We start from the raw sequence: 22,016 nt of genomic DNA, 5'->3' as shown, positions 1-22,016 counted from the left end.
TGAAGCAATGCTCTTGTCCAGAGTGCCACTCACACATTCACTGTAACATAAGTCCTTCTCTTACCCACACACTCCATATGGTGATGTGCAGTGGAGGCATTTCACCGCTGTCCTCATGTGACCTGCTGAGAGAGTTATACTGGATGTTCTTACTCCACTGCGTTAAACGTGGCAAGGTGGGATGTCTGTCTCACATAATATAAATATATATAAACCTGGAACATCTTGAGGGTCAAAGTTACCTCGATAACAATATGTCAGATGCACCAAAATGTACATTTAGTTCCAGAATTTTTGTTTTTCATATAAAAGGCTTTTCCCTTTATAATAAAATGTCTATATTTTGCTTCATGACATGTGATTCACCGTATTCATGAAAAAAAAAAACGACATGAACAATGAGTCCATTTGTCAAAGACAACTTAACTTTAAATCCATGTTAATTCTATGCGTTACGTTGGTTATAATTTGGTAATCGTTTGACGTTACTTGTCTACATCTTTAAGTGAATTTGACAAAGACAAGAAGACACTGCAAATGGGTCACCACTACTGTCAGAGATTATTATTATTATTACTGTCATGGGATACACAGAGCCAGAGTTTAGATTTACAAATATATATATATAATATATATTTAACATTTAAGATTTAAGATCAGACTTTTATCTTTGCTGCGACTCACTGCCAATTCTTCTACAGAATAAGTGCGGTAACGTTTAAATGCGTTCCTCCTGTAAAGGAATAGTTTAACATTTTTGAAAATGTGCCTGTGTTGACTTTCTCAGTGAGTGTCAGTAATGGAGATATGAAGCTGTAGCCAGGAGATGATTAGCTTAGCATAAAGAATGGAAACATGTCTGTCTGCCAATCAGCGACTCTAAAGCTCATTAATTAAGTTAACACATCTTGTTTGTTTAATCTCTACGACAACTGAAGTGCAAGTTCTGCCAGTTGTTGTTTAAATGGGGCTTATGTCGTCGACAATTTGTTGGCTTATCTAACTGTGTGTAAGAAAACAAACACGTGTATTTTCCCAAACAAAACATTTTGTCCTCAAACTCATTTTGTTGTTTAATGCGGAAAGGCCTCAACTGATTACCGTGTACAAGCAAATTGCAAAATGTCTTTGAAATACTTTAACATTTCCATTTCCAAAAAACAAGATGACTTATTTTTGTCTGTACAGGCTTATGCAAATGCATTTGTTTCAAGCTCATATAATGTAATCACATCTGAACACCTAACCTAACCGAAGGGAAAAAAGATATCTGCTGCAAGCTCAGTGAAACTTCATTGACCTGTAGCTGGTAAATCAAATAACAGTAAAATGTCACGGCATCTGTTAAATAGTGAGAGGCAGCTGTGGCATGGCCCCTCTCTGTAAGTCCAAGTTGATTAAGCATGAACTAGAATAAGTGAATGAAAGCTCACGTGGAGTCTGGAGTTGAGGGGGGGGGGGGGTTACCATGCAGTTCTTCTTCTTCTGAGAGAGAGAGAGAGAGAGAGAGAGAGAGAGAGAGAGAGAGGCACTAAAGTTACAGAGATGACCTGCGGTGGCTAAGAGAGGAGTTGATTGCAGACATGCCGCTAGGGGTTCACAGGGTGTAATGCAAGTGTGTGTGTGTGTGTGTGTGTGTGTGTGTGTGTGTGTGTGTGTGTGTGTGTGTGTTTAATGAGCATGCGGGCCACTCTAAAGTCCATGGCTACTGGTGTCACCCAATCCGTGTTTCAATTGGAGCGATAGCGCTCCAGTCATAGCAAGTTCCTCTTAAAGAGAGAGAGAAAGTTCACGTCTCCAAGATGATTCCACACAGCAAAGAAGGACGCTACTGAAGGTTTTGTTATTTATTTTGAAAATTAAATCATCCCCACCTTTTTGTACTGTTGGGCTTGTTTATGCCTTTTCATGCCTAAAATATTTCCATGTCTTGAGGACTTCAGAGGTGCATTGTGAAGTGCTCTGACTGACAGATGCTGTGATGGGGATACTGGGGTTTAATTCTGGCACACCCATGACTTTCTGTGATAAAGCATTATATGTGACAGCGTGATACAATGCAGCAAAACCAAAGTTATGATCCTTTTTATCCCATACATTCTTCGTCCTTGCCAAAACCTTGCTCGCCTCAAGCTGAGATAAGGAGTGAACTACATACAGAGGTCTGGAACGCTCACTTCTTTCTAGCTCCACACCCCCACAAAGGCTTTTCTTAATATATGTCCTAATACCTAAAAACAGTCTTTTTTATGTATTAAAATTCTTCTCCTCACGTGTTTGCATGAGAGAGCCAAATTTAGAGACGAGAGAGAACAGAGAGAGAGCGAGAGAGAGAGAGAGAGAGAGAGAAAGAGAGAGAGAGAGAGAGAGAGAGAGAGAGAGAGAGAGAGAGAGAGAGAGAGAGATGTAAAGGCAGGTATCAGCTGTGATCATGAGTAATGGACACCAGCATGGTGGAGCATCTAGTTTATCCTCTGAACACTGGATCGGTTCCTTTCTGTCCCTGGCAGCTCAGGACCGGAGCAAACACTGTTTGTGTAAATTATCAACCGCTGATAGGTTCCAAGACAAACTAGAGCGGGAGAGAGAGAGAGAGAGAGAGGTGTGTTTGTGTGTGTGTGTGTGTGTGTGTGTGTGTGTGTGTGTATTGTCACACATGCAGGTCATTACGGGCCTGGGCACTGGAAGCATGTCATGATTGTAAAACAGGCAAACTAGACAATAGCAGACACAGAACAGGAACAGGGAATAGAATAGAATATAAAATAAGTCCTCACCTTGTTCTATAAATAAAGACATTTGAATGAGCTTTGACAAAAATCTGCATTATGTGTTATTCAATCATTTATTGCAAGGCAGCAGTTGTGGCCATGACTGCTCTTTTATCTGCAACACAAGTAGCGCCCACATACTCCGAGTCTGTATTTGATTGCAGAGCCACAGTGAAATACTGGCGAAGGTATAGTGCACGGCGATTCAACAGAAAAGGAGGTACCTTGTGGAAATGGTGGATTCTCAAAAGAGCGTGGGCAGGCCTGATGAGTCAGTGCGGCAGATGGTTTGGCACTGGCAACAAATGTGGGCACAGCCAAGCATTTAGAGTGATCAGAGGAATTGTTGTACTGGGTGAATGCTAAATGGGGGAAATGAGAGCATTTCTATCCTGGTCCTGTAAGAAATGAAGGAATTAACAAGGACGAACAAATGATGGAATTTATCTTTTCAATTGATTGGAGATAAATACCTACGCATGTGCTTCTGTTGTTACAGAATGTGACCGGCCCTTTTTTTGATAAGTTATCATGATAAGGCAATGAGCCCAGACCTTGATATATATGTCTCCCTGTTTGCTGAGTCATGTTACCTGCCTCTGACCTTACAGTAAATGAAAATAAAACATGCTTCCTGTGTGCTAAATATAGCAACCTCATATTAAGTACTTTACTTACTGCATGTCTGCAGCTCTAAATGCATCTAAAGGTACTAAGATGATACATATCTGTGTAAAACAACATGCATTGGTAACATAGAAATCACTATGTGTAACATAAAAAACTCACTTTCAAATTATTGTGATAAAACAACAATCCGACAAAAGCTGGACTGCAATTTGACCACAATATTCAAAACAAAACAATATTGTCTTGATGGTTTAACCATTATTTCCATGTCCCCACGACCTACCTCAAGTTAAAATAAAGGTATAAAGATAATGGTTTACTTTATACACATTTTCTCCTCTCTTGAATCACCTGTAATTAAAGAAAATGCAGTCTTGCATTTTTGCTGGACTTAATGGGGCATTACAGATGGTTGATTACAATATTTCAATCCCAATCTTTTAAGATCTTTAACAGCCTAATTTATATTGGCATAATTTATGTGTGAATGGGAAACGCATGCTATAAACCCGGAGACACCGTTGATATGGGTGATAAAGTACATTTGTGGCACCATGAACTTTGGTTCGCAATATCAAAATAAAAAGAGCTTCACACGCTGTGAATGAAGGCCTCCTTGTTTCTGGACTGTGAATTAACAAAATCCCTGGTTATTCTGTGAGTGAAACGTTGACTGTGTTTTTCAGTGATGCTGCTGCCAACTGTCCCTGCCTTGAGTTTCAGGATGCCAACTTTGTGTCTGGTCAGTACAGAGCAAGAGAATGAGATCCATATCCATATTTATTATCCCCTGAGCCGACTGGAGTATCTTTGGTAGAGAAGTGGTGACAGACAGAAGGCCAAATGAGGCAGGAGACTGTCTGAAAACACATTTTCTCAAACAGCTTGTATATGAGGGATGAACTTACATTTACTAATTCCTTTTTGCAGTGAAAAATAATGCCAATGTGATTCAAATGTATTGTTAACAGTCTGTTGTTACTAAAAATATTTTTTTCGTTGCGGCAGGCTGGAGTGTTTGTAATAAATATATATTTCTCCATTTCGGTATCAAATTGTGGTTAAAGAAGATGAGAAAAACAAAAAACAATGTCATTTTAATTGGCTGTGAAGTTTCCAGGGGCTTTGATATGCAACAGCAAATAAATTTGTAGCCCTATATCAAAAGCACAATCACAATGATTAGACTCCATAAAGTTTGACAGAAAGGTCACTGGATAAGTAAAAATGGCCAAAGTGGAATATTGTATTAAAAATGAGTGCAGGCTAATGTAAGAGTTAAATCCTTTGGGCAAACTCAAGGCTACAGGAATAACGTGGTACTGTTACTGGAAGGACAGTTTAAAATAGACCGAAGAGAGGGAGTCCTGCTGCTGGTGGAGAACCATGTGACAGGGACGTCAGATGTTGCCTTCACTTTTCTGCCTGCAACTTTACTTTACTTTACTGCAAAATACAATGCCGATAAATAAATACAAATCTAAAAAAGTGACAAGGAGTGAGTGTGCATGGTGCAGGTGTGTGTGTGTGTGTGTGCGCTTCCATGTGCATGTGCATACTTTCTGCCCCAGCTGTCTTTTCAACACTGTACATTAATAAGCTTGAAGGACCACAACGACCCGCAATCAAGAGAGGATCTGCGTGTGTGTATTGAATTTGTATATTTGTTGTCATAATCATTACCATGCCAGCTAATTCTCCCTCTATTTATATGAGTGCTGTTATGACAGCTGACTCAAAGTGGAAAGTCTTGATGCCAGAGTACTTGGAGCAATCTTGCTGTCTCTCTCTCTCTCTCTCTCTCTGTGTGAGTGAGACAGAAAGGTAAAAGAGCGAGGCAGAGACTGTGGCGTCCAGTCCAGACCAGTATCAGATTCAGACCACAGTGATCCCCATGCTAATACCCTGCCTATCTATTTTAGCTGCAGGGGCTTCTTATGTAATGGGTCACGTTTTCCCAGCGCCACTTTCTCAGTCATCGCCTTCTTATTTTACTTTCAGCAGGTGCTCTTCTCATCCGCAGTGACGCTCCGCCAGAGCATCAAAGTAAACAAGAAAACAAAGTGGCGATCTGGTGAATCGGTGCAGGTCCGTCTCCATTTCAACTCCGTTTAAGAGTGACAGCGTTGATGGACTGCAACTGTCACTGGACTGGAGGGCTGCAAGGGAATTAAGATTCAGCAGTGTCCAACACAAATCACAGGCTATGTAGTGCAGCATGTGCTCAAGGAAGCTGTGGAAAAGTACTTGATCTCTGGAGTGTTGAATTCATATGGGCAGGTGAACGTCATCAAATTGGTTCAGCACTTAAAAGTTGAGTAAAGATGAAGTGGCTATTCTGTTCTCTTCTATTCCATTCCACTGATTAAAAAACTGAAATGGTTATTATATTATGATTGATTATTGACTGTATATACTTGTATATTTAGAAACTAAATTGAGATAAAGCGGGCAGGAAACAAATTAATTAATTGATTGATTGTGAATCCTTGTAAATCCATACGGTAATCCAAAGTAGCTCTCGTCTTTATCCTGTCCTTGTGAAAAAGGTCACCTTTTTGTCGTGATTCAATAAATTGAGATTGAGAGCAGACAATCTCTCCAGCTGCTGTGGCGACCAAAGGCAGAGAGATAGAGAAAAGGAGAAAGGATAGAAAGTGAGGAGGTGGAAGACAGAGAGAGACAGTCAATTAGACACAAATATGAAAAGGTGGGAATTAGAGTAATAAAACATTTAATGAGACAATAGTCTCAAATTTGTATTCTTAGTTTCTGCTCTGTAAAAGATCAGCATCAATCTACTTGTCATGTTAGTAAAACCTGAATTGATCTGAAATGGATTCAACATAAATATCAAATAAATCCTTCTCTTATTATTAACTCAGTGTCATTAGATCAGTTTGTTAGTTTAAAATTGTATTTTGTAGTTTTCACTTTCAGAACATATAATAATGAGTTCAGTCTTGTTACTGAACAGTTGATTATCTGAAGAAAAGATACAAGATGCTACGTCTTCTAGATGAGTTGCACGGCCTCGCTGATCAAAATGAAAACAGTGCAAACCATGATGCAGATTGGCGTGCACTTTAACTATTCCGTGCTGTGGGTCATGCAATGGTTACAAATGACTTATGAAACATTAAACTTTGTGTGATCTAATGTAATGCGAGTACAGTTACAATCTGAAAACACTAAGTGGATACAACATAAAAACTTCAACGCAAGTAAAATCCTTTAGTTTAGTAGTTGGATGGCCAAACATTAAGAAAGTACATCCTACAAACAAAGTTTGTCGCCTTAGAATGGACTTTTCTCAGTTTTTTTTCTTTTCCAGTGTGGAGAGGCACGTGGAGACAGACGGAGGCACGGGGAGAGGAAAGATGTCTGGTGACTGAGGCGAGTTCACCTGCAGGTATTCAGAGACAGAGGAGCACGCTTAATGTAGGACAGCTTTCCAACAGGGCATTCTTCAGCCCTAAATATAGACAGGAGAGAAGTAGGCTGAGCTGAGAGCACTGCCAGAAGGCCACGAAAAATAAGTCACAATATGAAACCTTGCGTACAGTGAGCGAGGGCTGTGTGGTGTGCACTCAGACATCAAACCCCAGTGTTTGGTTAACTTGAATCTGCTTATTGTTTAGGACCCGAAATACTGCAGTATTATATGTTCTGCTTTTGTGAGGTCAAAATCCTGTTTGGAATTCCAATAAATAAGAAAGTTGAATGTATTAAGGTTATAACTCCAAAAACATCTTAAAGGGTTCACTTTTTTTTCTCCAGCTGCAAATAGATCTTCTCGTAAAACAACGTTTTATGTAAAAAAAAATGTGAATCTTCACCGACAAATCAGGTGGGTATCTGCCAAATTAACGCATTATCTGTGTGTTTTACATTCTTCCTGCCTCTTTATGATATCCACTGTATCATGTCCATTCTACCTCACCGCAACAAATAACTCTTTTGGGTTTGCTTCTCCCTCAAAGTCAGTGTGGCAAGGTAGATTCTCGCCAACTTCAAGGGCAACCCTCTGACTCACTACACCCACTTGTGATGAGTGTATGAGGGATTTTTCCACAATATGTCTTTTAAAACCCACAAAGACTCCTTCCTCATTTGAGATATTCTTACTCCTCTCTCTTTCCAGGTAACCCCCAGAGTCAGTAGAACTGGGGCTGCGTCACATGAACACTCACATGTTTTTACACTGTGCTGTGACAAGCCTGGACTTGTTCCAGACACAGAAACACATCCACTTCACAATTACCGTCAATGAGAGCTACATTCCTGCTGGTGGAAATCTGAACGGAGATGACTGATGTTTGAGTAAAAAAACAAAAAGAGTAGTTATGGAGATGTTGGTGAAGTAATTATCCAACCGATGTAGTTCCCAGTAATATGTTACTCCTCACACTAAGTGAAAACAAATAACCATGTGCCCTCTTTCACATCATAGTAGTAGCGTGCTATTTTTAGCAGGTAATTCTGGGTGTGGTTATAATTCAAAACAGCACAGTTCAAGGACACTCCTCAGAGTGGCCCTGCCAGTAAACCACATAACCTCAAAAACACAAAAACACATCCCTTACCACATCAATCGCTCTCTTTCCACCTGGTCGTCTAGGTTAGTTTGGCTCTCTGTAGTTACAGTCCTGTTTATACCACGTTACCAAAAGAATGGATTCAGTCAGCTGTGAGGTGTAGACATGTGATGGTTTAGAAAGAAGTTTGCAACATCCTTGTTTAAAGCTCAAAAAACGTACTCTTGTTCCGTTGTCCGTTGTGACCCACGTCCTACCCAAACCTGCTCTGTTCTACAGTAATCGTGACTCATCAAGAAATTCCCACTCTCCAGTTTGCTAGATTTTTGGCAGTGAGTCATCAGAGGATAGGTGTGACATTCAGGGGACCGACTACCGCTGCTTTGCATGTGGAGGAAACAGGTGGTGTGTTCCTCACTGGAGGAAGGAGGCAAGGAAATATAAATAAATAAATAAATACATACAAGACTTAAGGTGGCTGTGTCTAAGCAGCACCCATGTTTGGTCATAAACCATATAAAAAAAATCATGGGAATAACATTACCAGACAGTTACCGTGATGTCTGTTCTCAACTAAAACTGGGAACTGTTCCTTTAATGTGGCGTACAGACTTGCTTAGTCCAAGTTCTACGCAGATGACCCAGTCAGCCACCGTTGTTCTTTTATTGCTTCAAGCAATGAGTACTGAATAAACAAGCCATAAATCAGCATGTTTTTTGATCTGGGACAGTTCTTGGAAGCAACTGAACGCACAACATGAGCAACCTCCAGCCATGTCAAACGTTTCTCTGGACGCATTCCAGCCCAGCGGGGTCCTCCGTATACTCCCCACTCCCGGCTCAAGTATATGAAATGAGTCAGGGACTTGCAGTAAAAGCAACACGATCACAGACTTAGTCTGTAGAGAATTTAAAATAGACACAAAAGCAGGAAAACCAACTGGTTGAACAGTAATGTGTGGTAATAATTGTTTGCCTGAAGCTGAGACATTAAGTTGTAACTCAAAACAAGATATTTGGGAAAATTGAATTAAAAATAATGTTTTTTGTGCCCAAGTCGGGATTGAAAGCAGCAGTTTTCTTCATGTTCCTGATTAGAAGGATGTAGTTTGGCTGCCCTTCATCCTAAATAGGACATGGAAAATTGGCACAAAAGGATAATGACTGACCATCCCATCATCCCTTAGAAACATTAACATTTGCTGAAATTCCAGTCAGCGAAAGCCCCATGAATACAGACATACGGAAATAAAGACGTGTTCACGGAGACAAGTGCAACATGGGTTTATTGTCAAACTGGTTATTAAGACATGAATTGATTAATGCCATATCAAATCTTAAACTCCGCTGTAGTAAAGTGCAGATTCAAATCAAGTTGCCCTGGGAGTCCTCATACATTTTCTATGTCTGGTTTTCGAACTGTCAGGTTAAATAGACTGCAATATGAAAATCTTATGAATTATGAAAAGCCCTTTTTTCAACCCACACATCTAAAGCTAATGTGCAAACAAGATAATTCACAAAGCTTTACTATTCTGTACATCAAGGCTTCCTCCCACACGTTTGCGTCTTCAGTTCTCATACAATTGGACGACAGTTGTACAAAATGAACAGAACTATCCCAGCTGTAGTCTAGGAGTTCTCATGAAAGGTTTTCTTGCAGTGATTGGTTGGTTGATATGCTGCTGCTGCACATGCACAGTGGGCCAATGTTGGAAACCTACCTAGATTCTTTTCCTTTTTGATCACGATTATTAAAAGAAGGATGGCATTTAAAGGTCGGCCATGTATGAACGTTAAGAGGTCACTTCTGTGTACAAGCCTGCACACTCCAGCAGTTGTAGACACAGAGTATGGCCGCTGTGGTTTTTGAGTGGCAGTCATGTGCATTATGGAATCTCCACGAGTGCCACTCACCAAACTCTCGTCTTCAATCATTTGTGTAAGCTCAAAAACACTCTGTATACAAGAAACACACTGCGTGGCACTCACACACACACACACGTACACCATTTCTCAAATTCATTCACTCTTCCTACAACAATCAGTAAAATGGTTTTGTACCCCCCCCCTGTCTGGGTGAAGTTACGGGGACACTGAAGGAAACGGCAGCAATGAGGTAAACACAAAAACTCATGAGATATTGCACAGACAAGTGCCGGCACAGAATACAACAGTCTCTCTTTCCAACAGCCTAGCCTGTGCATAGGAAGAATAAAGCACTTATGGTGTTCGCAGACGTTAAACCCCTCTCGTAAAGCTTTGTTATACACTGAAGTGGGAACGACAAAGGAGTCTAGAATCCACACCTTTTGGCAGATATCCAGAGTTGCATGACGATGACTGAACGTTCTTTAAAAGTACAAATAAAAATAAAATTTTTAAAAAAGAGCTAATGATGACTGAGGAAGGGTCCATGACTGTTGGCAACAGTGATGGGACGAACAAAAAAAAAAAAAAATAACCTGAAGTCCCAGCATATGTAGAAATGCCTCAATCCTTGCTTTGAGAAGAGAGAAGCAGGCAAAGTTGAGGCTGGGTTGGAGCCAGCATGGAGAAAAATCTCTCAAGTTTCATTCAATAAATAGCATAGTGGAATATGCAACCAAAAAAAAGTTCTAATTTTTCAAAGCAAAAATATGTAAACCCTTTGCTCAGTTCATCCAGATACAACTGTGTTCGTCCATGTTGCAATCGTAATTTATCCCAAGATTAGGCTGTGACAGGTCAGAGCTCTGGGTCCATGATGGAGCAAACAGAGGAAGATAACTCATTCCTCATAACACTACGATCATGTTGCAGTTTCTCCTGGTCCAATGAGGACATTTTTGTTCACACAAATCGTTCATACTCTCCCAATAGTTTGAATTTGCAAAACTAGCCCACAAATGTGCATCTTTCAGCTTCTCAACACAATTTGTGGGTCAGACTTTGAACACAAAAAAGGTCCTCGGTCTGTCCAGTCCACTCGATGTGATCATACCTCCTCCTCTTCTGATCCATCCATTCCCCTCTACTCCTTCACAATCATTATCTGTGGAGCAAGACAAAGGCCTCCAGTTTTTCGGGGATGTTTCCCCGGTAATCGAGGCTGTGCTTGACGATGGCCCTGGCGGCAAGGCACTGCAGCGTGGTGTGGTTTATGGGCTGGATAATATTCCTCGACAGCTCCTTCTCGTCCAGGAGGTCGCAGGCCGTTTGTTGGAAGGCATTAGTGCTGTCGAAGTGAGTCCCACATGATATCAGCAGGTTCATGATGTCAGGGTGGCCATTGGATGCAGCGACGTGAAGGGGGCTGGTAGGTTGGAAGAGATAACAGATCCGCTATGATTATACTACAGAAACATGGCATCATTGGTCTGGTCCAACATGTTCATGCTTTTTGTTCAACTGCTGGCTGTCATAAGGGCACAGTTGAGGAACTTAAAGGTATTGCCATTTACCTTCTCAATGTACAAACCAAAGAAATAAAATGGTCGACCGTTTATCCACATTGGTAAAAAAACCCCTAATAAAACCAGGATAGTGAGAGAACAAACAGACCTGTTGTCATCTTCATCGCGGCTGTTCACGTCTGCCCCGCACTCAAGAAGGATGGAAGCGACTGTGAGGGAGGGGAACTTGCAGACGGGATAGCGGCCCACACAGGTGGTGTTGCGGTCGACTGCCAGGTGTAGTGGACTGTAGCCGTTCTTACCACAAGGCTGGAGCTTCAGGAATCTGGGAAGATGCAGAAAGCTGTCAACTTTTCAGGAAAGGAATAGCAACAAGGTGACAATAAATAACAACCATCCTGTACAAAGAAAGTACAGGACAGTGTACCAAATGAAAATGAGGACTTTGAACTATTGGAACAGATTAGTCTTTCATTTTCATGTACATTGTAAACATTTTTTTAACACATTGACTTTGACTTTGCTGAAATACCGGGATATAAAAGTCCCCACTACCATTGCAAATACAAGACAGGGCATGAGGATGTATTTTTAGAAAAGGAGGTCAAAGAAAATCACTGCCAGAAAAAGTCAAAGTCAAAGCCAATACAAGGAATTCACACAGAAACTCACTTATAGATAGTTTCCTTCTTGAAGTGGTCCTGCTCTGCAGTACAAGGCACCTTCTCTAAAAGACAAATGAGGTGCAGGATGATTGACAGGGCCTTGCTGAGCTGTGCAGGGTCAGGAGGCATCTGTCCATTCTGTTTAACTGCCCGCTCGATCTCTAACACACTCTTGGAAAGGATCCCCATCAAGTCCTCAAATGACACCGATGTCCCCAGGAGCCCTTTGGCTCGGTCCTGAAGCATGAAGGAGAAGAGCTCAGCGAACGACAGCAGGCTGGAGGCCGTCATTGGGCTGAGAGGGTCCAGGTTGCTCTGCTGCATGTCCAATGCATACTTCCATAGATTGATACAGCGCTCAAAGTTCCCAGAGTCAGCGTAGACAGCACCTCGGTAACGGATGTAATAAGACGTGTCTGGATGTTGGGGGCCGAGGATTCTTTCGCGGATGAGCAGTGCCTGCATGCGCATCTCATCCGGGTCAGATATCAGCCCGTCCAGCTCTTCTCCGTTTGTTACCTAGAAAGGAGCATTACAATGTAAAGAGGCAGAGTGCAACAGATTTAGGCATTCATTGGGTTTCTATGTACATGTTTTGAGAAGCAAACTGCTTTAAGACCAGACAGCAGATTACTACAACAAGTTCTGTGAATTGTGCCGAGTTTATATTTATCCGTTTCCTTTATACCAGAAAACAAGGATGGTCCTTAATTTCTGGTTCTGTCTGTGTCTCCAATACAAAAGACTGGAGTGCCACTTTCAAGGCTTTTTGTGCACTGTGAATTTAAAAGCAGTCACCCTCCTGCACCCTGCTGCCGTCTTTATGACCATGGCCGCAATAATAAAAAGTATTACAAGGAGCATTAACCACAATGTGGAATCACTCTGGGGTGGCTAAGGTGAAGAGACCGGTTCAAATGAAATACTCACCTCCCTGGCGTAGTCGTATGCCATAATCAGCTGCTTGGGTTCTGGTTTATGGACAATGTTGTTACTGTCCATGTACCTGAGGTCCATGGCTCTCTTCCAGTATTTTAATGCTCCAAGCAGGTCTCTTTTCTTGTCAACAAACGTGGCTCCCAAGAGCTCCAGGGCGTCGACGCGCTCCGAGTGGCTTGTCTGCATTGAAATAAACATCATTTTTCATATATTTCTGCAAGATAAATATTCAATAAATCCCAAAAATCATAGGCATAGCATAACGTTCCATTGTAAGTGAGAGAAACACTGACCTGCTGGTGCGTCGTTAGGTCGTCTACGATGTTAGTGTGGCCTGTGACACTGGCTGAGAGCAGGGGCGTCATGCCGTAGCCGTCCTGCTCCATGGATGCTCCAAACTGTAGCAACATCCGCATGATCTCCAGACTGCCCGACTCTGCACAGTCATGAAGCGCTGTATTTCCTGTGAACAATTGACCATTTATGGGTAAATTTTCCGCTATAGAAGTGATCTTGTTAACAAACAAATAATGCAAGATGATCTGCCGATACGTTTAATTGAAGATTGTATATCCATGCTGCTAGATGAAGAGGAAATGGCCGGAAGAAATATTATATTATAATATACATGTGCTGCCTGCGCACTGACACATTCTCAGTGTTTCATGTGTAGAGCAAGGAGACCTTATGCAACCAGTCAAAGCCTTTTGGGTAACACTTAAACATATGGTTTAATGACAAGTAGGTTATATGTAAATGCAAAAGTCTGGAGTTAGAGGACTGCTATGCCTAGACACATCTTGCCTATCTTTGTCCTGCAAACTTCTCTTTCAAATAGGTCACTCAGCCATGGAAATCAGGGTCAATCAACCGAAAACATAGTTGTCGTTACATTTTTTTTTTGTTTCCACAACTGTTTCCCCCCCTGGAGTTAAATATGAGTAGTCAGTGTTCTTCGGATTGTTTATTTAATGACAAATTAAAAAAAGAAAAAAACCCAAACATACTTACAAGCAAATGTCTTCAAGTAAATCAATTCAACATACCTAATAAATAAAACTTCATGCCCATCCTTACCAACCTATCAATTCAATGTAACACTTTTGTGTAATGCAGCTTTGCTTTCACTCTAGTGATCCGCCAGGGTACAGTAAGGTTAATCCATATTCAAGCAGACCAGACAGGGTTAGTCAGGATTAACCATTATTTATACTCCACAGTTTCTGCCAAAACTACAGCGATCAGATTGTTTTTCCATCATACTCTTGACATAGACAACTAGGGTCAGCAGGTCTTTCTCTAGTTTATTAAACACTAGCTAGATTAATAACTTTGCATTAATATTGCTATTATGGTTTTGGATGGGTAAATGGTTATCTTGTTTGCTATAAACATACTATTTCATCATCATTTTGCCATGAATTTGCTACAATGACTCTTGGACCTTCCTCAATACCGACACCTTTATGTATTTGAATATGTTCAACGTCAATATTGATGGCAAAAATACATTGTGAAGGAAATATGTTGAGCTTTGCTCGCCTGGATGATAAATTGACTTCCACTAACAAAACAAATGAATCTCGAAGCTAAGGAAATCCTCCCTCCAAATCCAGGGATTAGTCTGAATGCTCATTATGTGCTTCTAAACAGAATTTAGACTACCTTAAGCCAAAGTGAGGAGGGCACCTCACCAATACGTGTTCTACTTAGGGAATCTAATAAAGTGGGTGTTGTTTTATCTGGAGAAAGACCGTTGACCAAGGCTTTTAAAGCAGGTCAAATCAGCTGTGATTTTAGTTCCCAGACCATTTTCCTCACTTGCTTGCCTTCCTCCACTGTTGGTCCATTGTTTTTGGAAATTTGCCACTTCATATCTAATATTACACATCTACTCCTTCCTGTCCCAGCTGTTATGGGAAAGGCAACAACAACTGCCTAGTACGAGTGCTTTCCACCTCATTTACCACACATGATATTGACAAGGTTGCTTGTATGCAAGCACATGCATCGGTTTGTGCACAATAGAGCACCTGCCTCCTGCTCTTCTATTGGTCAGGACAACAAACTGTTCCTTTTTTTGGCTGAAATTAATGCATTTAGTATAAACCACAAACAAGCTATAACAGCATGGTTGTGACCAGTGGAGGTGGACACTCAAACGTTTACACCATAGAAATCACATTGTTTAAGGAGATCATTAGGAGCACAGAGATGGTTTGAGAAGAAGCGGACTTACACATCTCCAGTGGTCAAGAGGTTGATACGCTAAAAGTATTTAATGTAGGATATCACTTTAATGCCTCTCTGCAAACAATTGTGTAATTTGTCATCTCATAAAATACAACTTAAAAAAATAAATAAATGTATGCAGGTTTTCACATCGTCACAGAATACCATCCAAGGAAAACTCATGACACACCCACACTATCGGTCCATCTGACTTACTAGTCATCACAACAACTTTCCATTGTGAAACCAGACGTTATTACACCGTTTAGTCATTTCACATGGAAACCTTAACCATTACCTCATTGTTGACCTCTACAGCTTAGTATACATTTAGTGTGTGTAATCACCTGTTTTTTCAATTACTCGTTATGAGATTGTGACACTTTCATCTATAATATAATTTGTTAATTGAGAGAGCCACATACCTTTTACACTTTTCCTATTGACGTCTGCACCTCTCTCCAGCAGGTACTGAGCGATCTCCTTGTGTCCTTTGTAGCAGGAAATCATGAGACACGTGTGGCCGTGTCTGTTGGCCACCTCTAGGTCAGCTTTGTGCTCCACCAGGTATTTCACAATGTCCAGGTGACCGTCAAAGCAGGCTGCCCTCAGGGGTGTGGAGTTGGTTAGGGTCGTGCTGTTGACGGAAGCTCCGTGGCCAAGCAGGGACTGGACCACCTTTAGGTGACCTGCCGCGGAGGCTGCCCAGAGAGGGGGCGCTCCCTCAATGGTCTCCCCGTCAAAGTTCACCGACCCGCCGACCTCAACGGGAGCGCTGCAGCACTCCAGCAGATACTCTACCAGGTCCAGGTGGCCATACCTGGAGGCCATCAGGAGCGGAGTGGCTCCATTTGTCTTCTCGCCCATCAACTTGGTCACCTCGTGTCCATCTTTGTTCTCCAACAGTTTCTGAAGCAGCCGGAGCTTACCGTCCCTGGCCGCGTTAAATACTGCCGTCTTTAAATCCATGTCTGGGGGTTAGTTTCAATGTTAAATAAAAAGGCAACCTCGTCCGTGAGACAAACGGTCAGCGATAACAGAAGGTGCAAGGTGCCGCGGACAGGTGGAGCTCAGGACCCTTTGTTTACAACAATCTCCTACTCTCTAGCTAGCTCTGTAGACCAACTGACGTTAGCTTGCGCTAGCGTTCTGGTTAAAAGCCCAGGGCAATTTGTGACTATAAACTTCAGCTATAAAAAATGTGCATCACCAGTCTGCGGTGTAAGTGTTAAAATATATTAACTTGTTTGAGACGACCCTTGGTCCAGTAATACATTTGTATCAGAGTTACCAAGGTGGCCAGTCAACTTCCTCGATCAAATTTAGCTAGAGCGACTAGCTTCGCTTAGCTGAACTAACATTGCTTTAGGCTAACGTTACACCTCTTTACTGAGCTTTCAAGCGATACTCATCCATTGACACGTCTCCCTCTCCGATAAGCTCGCCTCCATTAGACCTGCTTCCCGTACTTGTCATTTTGGTCACAACACACTCCCGAGACGTTATGTATATTCGATTTCCGAGGGCCGAAAAATAGAAATCCTCCCCCACCCGTCACGCCGTGTCGCTGTTAGCTTAGCATGGGAAAACGACGTTCGGTCTCTTGTTCGCCAAACAATCAGGAGACATCCCCCAGTGTCCGAGCCGTTTTTCTCTTTCACACGCAAACACACGGACGTCGAGAAACAAGCGAGCGTTACCCCCAAAAGCGGCAAATAACAGTCGTCCGTGTAGCCACTCAGCAAACTGGCACGCCAGTAATCTCCGCGAAAGGGAAGGTAAATAGGGAAGGCTATCCACCCACGGCTCGGCCGGATGATCACGACTCGTTTTCTGTCAAACAGCAAACCCAACGCAGTCTTTTTTCTCGACTAGCGCAAGTGATTGACGTGTGAACAGCCAATCACCGTGCTGCTAGACTGTGACGTAGTCGATAATAGTAAAAAATTGCTGCTCTTGGGGAGCCTGTGACTTTATAAATAAATAAGTAACCATGCAAAGACCATTCAACCTCAAAAGACATCTCAAAATACCTCCCCTGTATCTTCCACATTAAGAACTACATCTTTTTTCCCAATATTGTATGGGTGACTGTCATGGCCTTGATTATATCTCTCCCTACAGGATCAAATAAGCATGACCAGAGGATACATCCAAAAACGGCATCCCTCACTGAAAAGCAAGTGTTTATCTATGATGATTAAATGAAAATACCTCGACAATTTAACAGAAAGTTTATTTAGCCATCTCAACAATTAAAAAAGTTCCCAGATAACATCAGAGCTGTATTTGTGTCCAAAAATGACCTGTCAGCAAATAAACCTAAAGTGTAAATGCCGACCCTGCACCACTTACCAAGTAACAATGAGCATTGTGTCGTGAGAGGGGGAAAGAAACAACCTATTTCTGGTCTTTTTGGCCAATTCTTGTTTATGGGTATAATTTCTGACATAAACTCCTGATATTACAGGTATTTGTCTTCTAACCTGGGTGCCTGGTTATGTTTTAAAATGGGGGACCAAATAGAATACTGAAAAAATATCGGAACTTAAAACAAGTTTTCCTTAACTTTTGGATGAAGTCAAGAATCAGCCACCTGCACTTGTCTTGATGAGTTAGACTGAGGCGGCTATGAAAACCAAGTATGCATCAAGAATGGTATACTTCCACCAAGTATGTGAACTTCCACAAAGTATGCGAACAGAGACATAAAGCGTGCATGAAACCATAGCAACTCATTCTCACTCTTGCATGCATGTGCATGTGTAAGAGGGGAGTGTAGCAATCCATTGTGTAGCAATCCATTGAGCGACCAAACAGGAAATCTTCCGGGCTTTCTCTAACGTTGTGGCCAAGGTTCTCCATCCGTGTTTTCTGGCAGGTGTATTCCTCGCAATTTCAAATGAAAAACTATTTTGTTATGCCCTTAAATTCCGGGTGCTTTATAATTAGATGTCACTTTAGCTTGGCTGGCTTCATTGCTTTGTTGGTTAGCATTTTGGTCTCCCGTCGCTGTTTTCAATACACAATATGCTTGTTTTAGTGGCACAAATGGTCCCCATCTGTAGATAAGCATTATTTAATGATAGAGCAAAATTTTGTAATTTATAGCAAATTATTTCACGGACCCCCTGACTTCCTGCTGCTCGGTGCTACGATCAAACTTTGTCATATTATATAGAGCCACGATAGATTTAAGCTGTCTGAATCTTCCTTCCTGTTCTTTTCGAAAATGAACTGACTACGCAGTCAGGGAATAAAATTTCAAACTACAACTAAAACTCAAAGTTACTGTAATAAACTTATATTCAAGCATTATTTTGCAAAACAACATGCATTTCACAACAGTGCTGTATAAAAACAAGAAAGCAATATCAGCTGACAAAATAAACAAGATGCTACACTTTAAACAGCAATGGTATAACTAGGCTTTCACAAGGGAACCAGTAAAAGACATGGCATACTTAAAATGACTGGCATAGCCACTAAACACACAAAATGTATAATTTTTTAAACAAAAGAATAATATCAGTATTTTCTTTTTTGCTTTCAAAATTGAGTCACATACATAATAATTAACCATTTTCAGGAGATAATTCACCTAGGTGTCGTCAAACTGTTCCAATCAAGTAAATGGAATAAAAAAAATTCAAGGAATTCGGTCTGCAGCAACTAAGGGGAGGCCATCTGAATCCGTAATTCAATCCGAATACAAATTGTTTCAAGCCAGTGTTAGATTGAAGGATGACTCTCGATACAGCGTAACTCCTCAGAAATGACAAAGCTGATAAAAGCACAACACAATATCTACTCCTTCTCACCTAATACAGTGAGGTTTAATAAAGATAATAAGCAACATATCTTTCAAAACCAAACACAACTTTTGTTGGGAAAAACTCTCTGCCTCGCCAGTGTGGTGTGGCAGACCCAATGCTCTGCAGGTAAGGAAAACAAAACCATAAACCTTACATTATGAGTACATTCGGTCACAAATTCCACTCTAGGTTATTTCAGTGCACAGTTTTTGCTGAAAGATGGAACAGATCATGGAGAGAGAATTTAAAACAACAGGGGTAGAAAAGAACACATAAGATAAGACCACATTTAGAAATTATTTCAAATATTTAAGGTTTGCTTTAACTATATGACCCTGAACTGCCTCAAATACACAGTTACAAGTACCACAAGTTACTATTTAGGCTCTCTTTTTTACCTCTCAAATACATTTTAAACACACATAACCTTTTAGCTCAAGACTAATTTGCATAAAGTCTGTAAGAATACCAGTGCCGAATGTGGATGAAATGTCAGATTGTATGACCTGGCAGTTTGATATGATCCAATTTCTAATGTCAGCACTGATATTCTAACTCCATCTATGCACAGTCCAGGTATGGATAAAGAAAGTGGTGAATCAGATCCCCGGGCTCACAGACTGTTACGATCCGACGCGTGTCGTAGTGGTCTTCTTATCAGAGAAGAAGCTTCTCAGCAGGACCACCTGACTGATGCTGACCACCAGAAGTATAATGGCCTCGCCAATGGACCAGAATGCAACACGGGTGTTGAGGTCCTCTGCCCGACTGCGTCCCTGGGCCTCACGGAGGCGGAAGTGAGTCTGGTAGTCGATGACTGACTTCAGGGCCTCATGGATAGACACGCAAGCGGATTCCATCTGGATATTGTATTTAAAAAAAGAAAAGAAAAAGGAACAGACCAACGTAAGATATTGATGATTTACCAAGATGAAAATCTAAACATTAATTCACAAACTAGAGAGAACTTGGGAGCAAAAAACCCTCCAACTTGTAAAAGGACAAGGCATAAATGTATGTTGATCAGACTAGTAAACTAGTTTAAGGCTATACAATATTGTGTTTACGAGCAGAACTAGTTCATTGTCCACTGCATTTCGCACAAATATGTTAAGTCTGTCTATTAATCTTTTTAACGTTTCACCTGTTATTCTGCCAGAACAAACTTTGGGATAACATATTGGGCATAATAAAACTCAACTGATTATGGGTACTGAATAAAAACAATGATGTCGATCCTAGTTTTAACTCACTAGTGTGAAGCACACCCAAGCAGGTGTCATTACAGCAGGTTAAACCTCTTTTCAGGTTAAAATTGGGTGGAGCTTGGCTTGGAATTTCAGGAGGTCACTTAAGTACATTTACTAATGGGAACCAGGCAGTTGTTGGTTGTATCACCCTAGGTGCAATGAAACCAACAGCAGTGAGAGGGATGTGGAAATGTGCATCATCTCATATTGCACCACATGCTGTCTGAAAAACACACACACACACGTGCAAATGATTAAGCGTGTGCATCATAGTTTACCTGAGTGAGAGCAGTGACTCTGTTCTCATTGGGGAAGAGTGGAGGGTCATCGCCAACCTGGAAGTCAAAGTATACCGTCTTGTGTGTGAAGGTGGAGAACTCATTACTGAAGCAGAACTTGTAGGTGCCATTCTTTGCTGCTGTGAATGTAAAGCTGTCATATTGCTTCTTCATTTCCTTGTAGAGTGTAGTGGCTTCTGGGTCCTCCAAACGACAGTCCACATCATAATGTCCACCAGTCACCACCTGGAAAAGCATAAAGACAGGAGGTCCATCTATTCAGAAACACAATATAAATATATATATTTTCAAGTCATCATGCATTGTGTCAAGTAGGATGGAGACAAATCATTTCTAGTAATATTTTTACGAGAACACAATCCTATTTACGCCGTTACACATAGACAACAACACTATGCATAGAGCATCGCTATTATATTAATACATGCAATGGGAAAACAGACAAACGCTGCTGTGTTTGACAGAACAGCACCAAAGTTTTGTTTGTCTACATTTTATTACGTTTACCATATAGTTTCCAAACGGATAACTGTTGATATAACAGTTAATTTATGAAGCCTTATATTGTTTATCAGAAGATAGTCTAGACTGAGATCAAGACATTTCTGACCAGAGGTTCACATTAGGATGATTGATAAAAGGCTAGAAGGATGATATTTGGCACGAAGAGAGACCCACGCACCTGAAACTCCAGTGTACACTTGGTACCGATGATGATGTCTTCGTAGAAACACTGCTTGGCGTTGTCTGGCAGCTCAAAAGTTAGCTCGGAGCCCAGCACCCACACACAGAGCAGCTGGGCCGACAGCACCTGCAACAGCACCCGGAAGGATCCGTACATCCTGATGACCGACAGCCAAGCTTCTAAGTAAAACCCTGAGCGGACCTGCCGAAGTAAACATTAGCAGACATTAATCTAAAAGCAATAGCCAGGGAGGCAAAAACAAAAAAATGTGAAAAAGCAAACCCGGACGTTGATATCGTTAACTTGTTAGCATAAAGCTAACTAGCTAACTAGCTAACTGGCTGGCCTTTATGTTTGAGAGACAGAGAGCCGTTAGGAATTTGTAACATTTTCTTGTGGCGAGTGAAATTGTGTATTGTGTTCGTTGAGGTTACATTTAATTAAACTATTAACATTTCTTAATTCATTATTTTTAAGTCAGCATTAGCTACTCACCCAAAAGTGCTCAGCCGGATGCGACAAATGCTAAGTCACGTATTACAAAACGTAACACGGTATTGGTTGTCCTCTGAAAAAAAACCCGCCTTCCGCTCTCTTTCATTGGTCGAGGAAGAAGACGAGGAGCGACTTTGAGATCACGTGGGCCACGTCCACGAAGTAGGGAAACGTATTATTCTCCTTTCAATACACAGTAACGTGGCTGCTGTTTAATAGACAGGGTAAAATAGACTACTACTTCCGGAAAATGTGTTTTATTAGGCAGTTTACACGATACAACAAAATCCACAAACGCAAAG

The 22,016-nt window shown here is 41.3% G+C and overlaps 2 protein-coding genes across 2 annotated transcripts; both read right to left on the bottom strand.

Moving 5' to 3' along the window:
* Positions 1 to 9,207: 9,207 nt before the first annotated feature.
* On the bottom strand, positions 9,208 to 17,013 carry fem1c (fem-1 homolog c). The gene is made up of 6 exons (XM_084025442.1): positions 15,596 to 17,013; positions 13,232 to 13,401; positions 12,930 to 13,118; positions 12,007 to 12,518; positions 11,483 to 11,659; positions 9,208 to 11,234 (listed from the first exon to the last, which is right to left on the bottom strand). The coding sequence occupies exons 1-6, from the start codon at positions 16,137 to 16,139 to the stop codon at positions 10,970 to 10,972; spliced, it is 1,857 nt and encodes a 618-aa protein (XP_083881568.1). The 5' UTR covers positions 16,140 to 17,013; the 3' UTR covers positions 9,208 to 10,969.
* A 1,963-nt stretch (positions 17,014 to 18,976) lies between these two features.
* Positions 18,977 to 21,779, bottom strand: tmed7 (transmembrane p24 trafficking protein 7). Its single transcript, XM_084025445.1, has 4 exons — positions 21,715 to 21,779; positions 21,217 to 21,420; positions 20,514 to 20,759; positions 18,977 to 19,845 (listed from the first exon to the last, which is right to left on the bottom strand). Exons 2-4 carry the CDS (start codon positions 21,373 to 21,375, stop codon positions 19,609 to 19,611), a joined length of 642 nt encoding a protein of 213 aa, XP_083881571.1. The 5' UTR covers positions 21,376 to 21,420; positions 21,715 to 21,779; the 3' UTR covers positions 18,977 to 19,608.
* Between the last annotated feature and the right edge of the window lie 237 nt (positions 21,780 to 22,016).

This window comes from Eutrigla gurnardus (genome assembly GCF_963514095.1).
Source record: "Eutrigla gurnardus genome assembly, chromosome: 13".
NCBI lineage: Eukaryota > Metazoa > Chordata > Actinopteri > Perciformes > Triglidae > Eutrigla > Eutrigla gurnardus.
Note: the sequence above shows the minus strand (reverse complement) of the source record. Positions and strands in the feature narration are given on the sequence as shown.

Excerpts from the sequence above, each read along its gene's own strand:
- fem1c (XM_084025442.1), bottom strand. The coding sequence starts at position 16,139 with ATGGATTTAAAGACGGCAGTATTTAACGCGGCCAGGGACGGTAAGCTC. Across the intron at positions 13,402-15,595 it reads CAATAGGAAAAGTGTAAAAG|GAAATACAGCGCTTCATGAC; the intron begins GTATGTGGCTCT and ends AATTGTTCACAG. Across the intron at positions 11,235-11,482 it reads CGCGATGAAGATGACAACAG|CCCCCTTCACGTCGCTGCAT; the intron begins GTCTGTTTGTTC and ends CCAACCTACCAG.
- tmed7 (XM_084025445.1), bottom strand. The coding sequence starts at position 21,375 with ATGTACGGATCCTTCCGGGTGCTGTTGCAGGTGCTGTCGGCCCAGCTG. Across the intron at positions 20,760-21,216 it reads AGTGTACACTGGAGTTTCAG|GTGGTGACTGGTGGACATTA; the intron begins GTGCGTGGGTCT and ends ATGCTTTTCCAG. Across the intron at positions 19,846-20,513 it reads GAGTCACTGCTCTCACTCAG|ATGGAATCCGCTTGCGTGTC; the intron begins GTAAACTATGAT and ends TACAATATCCAG.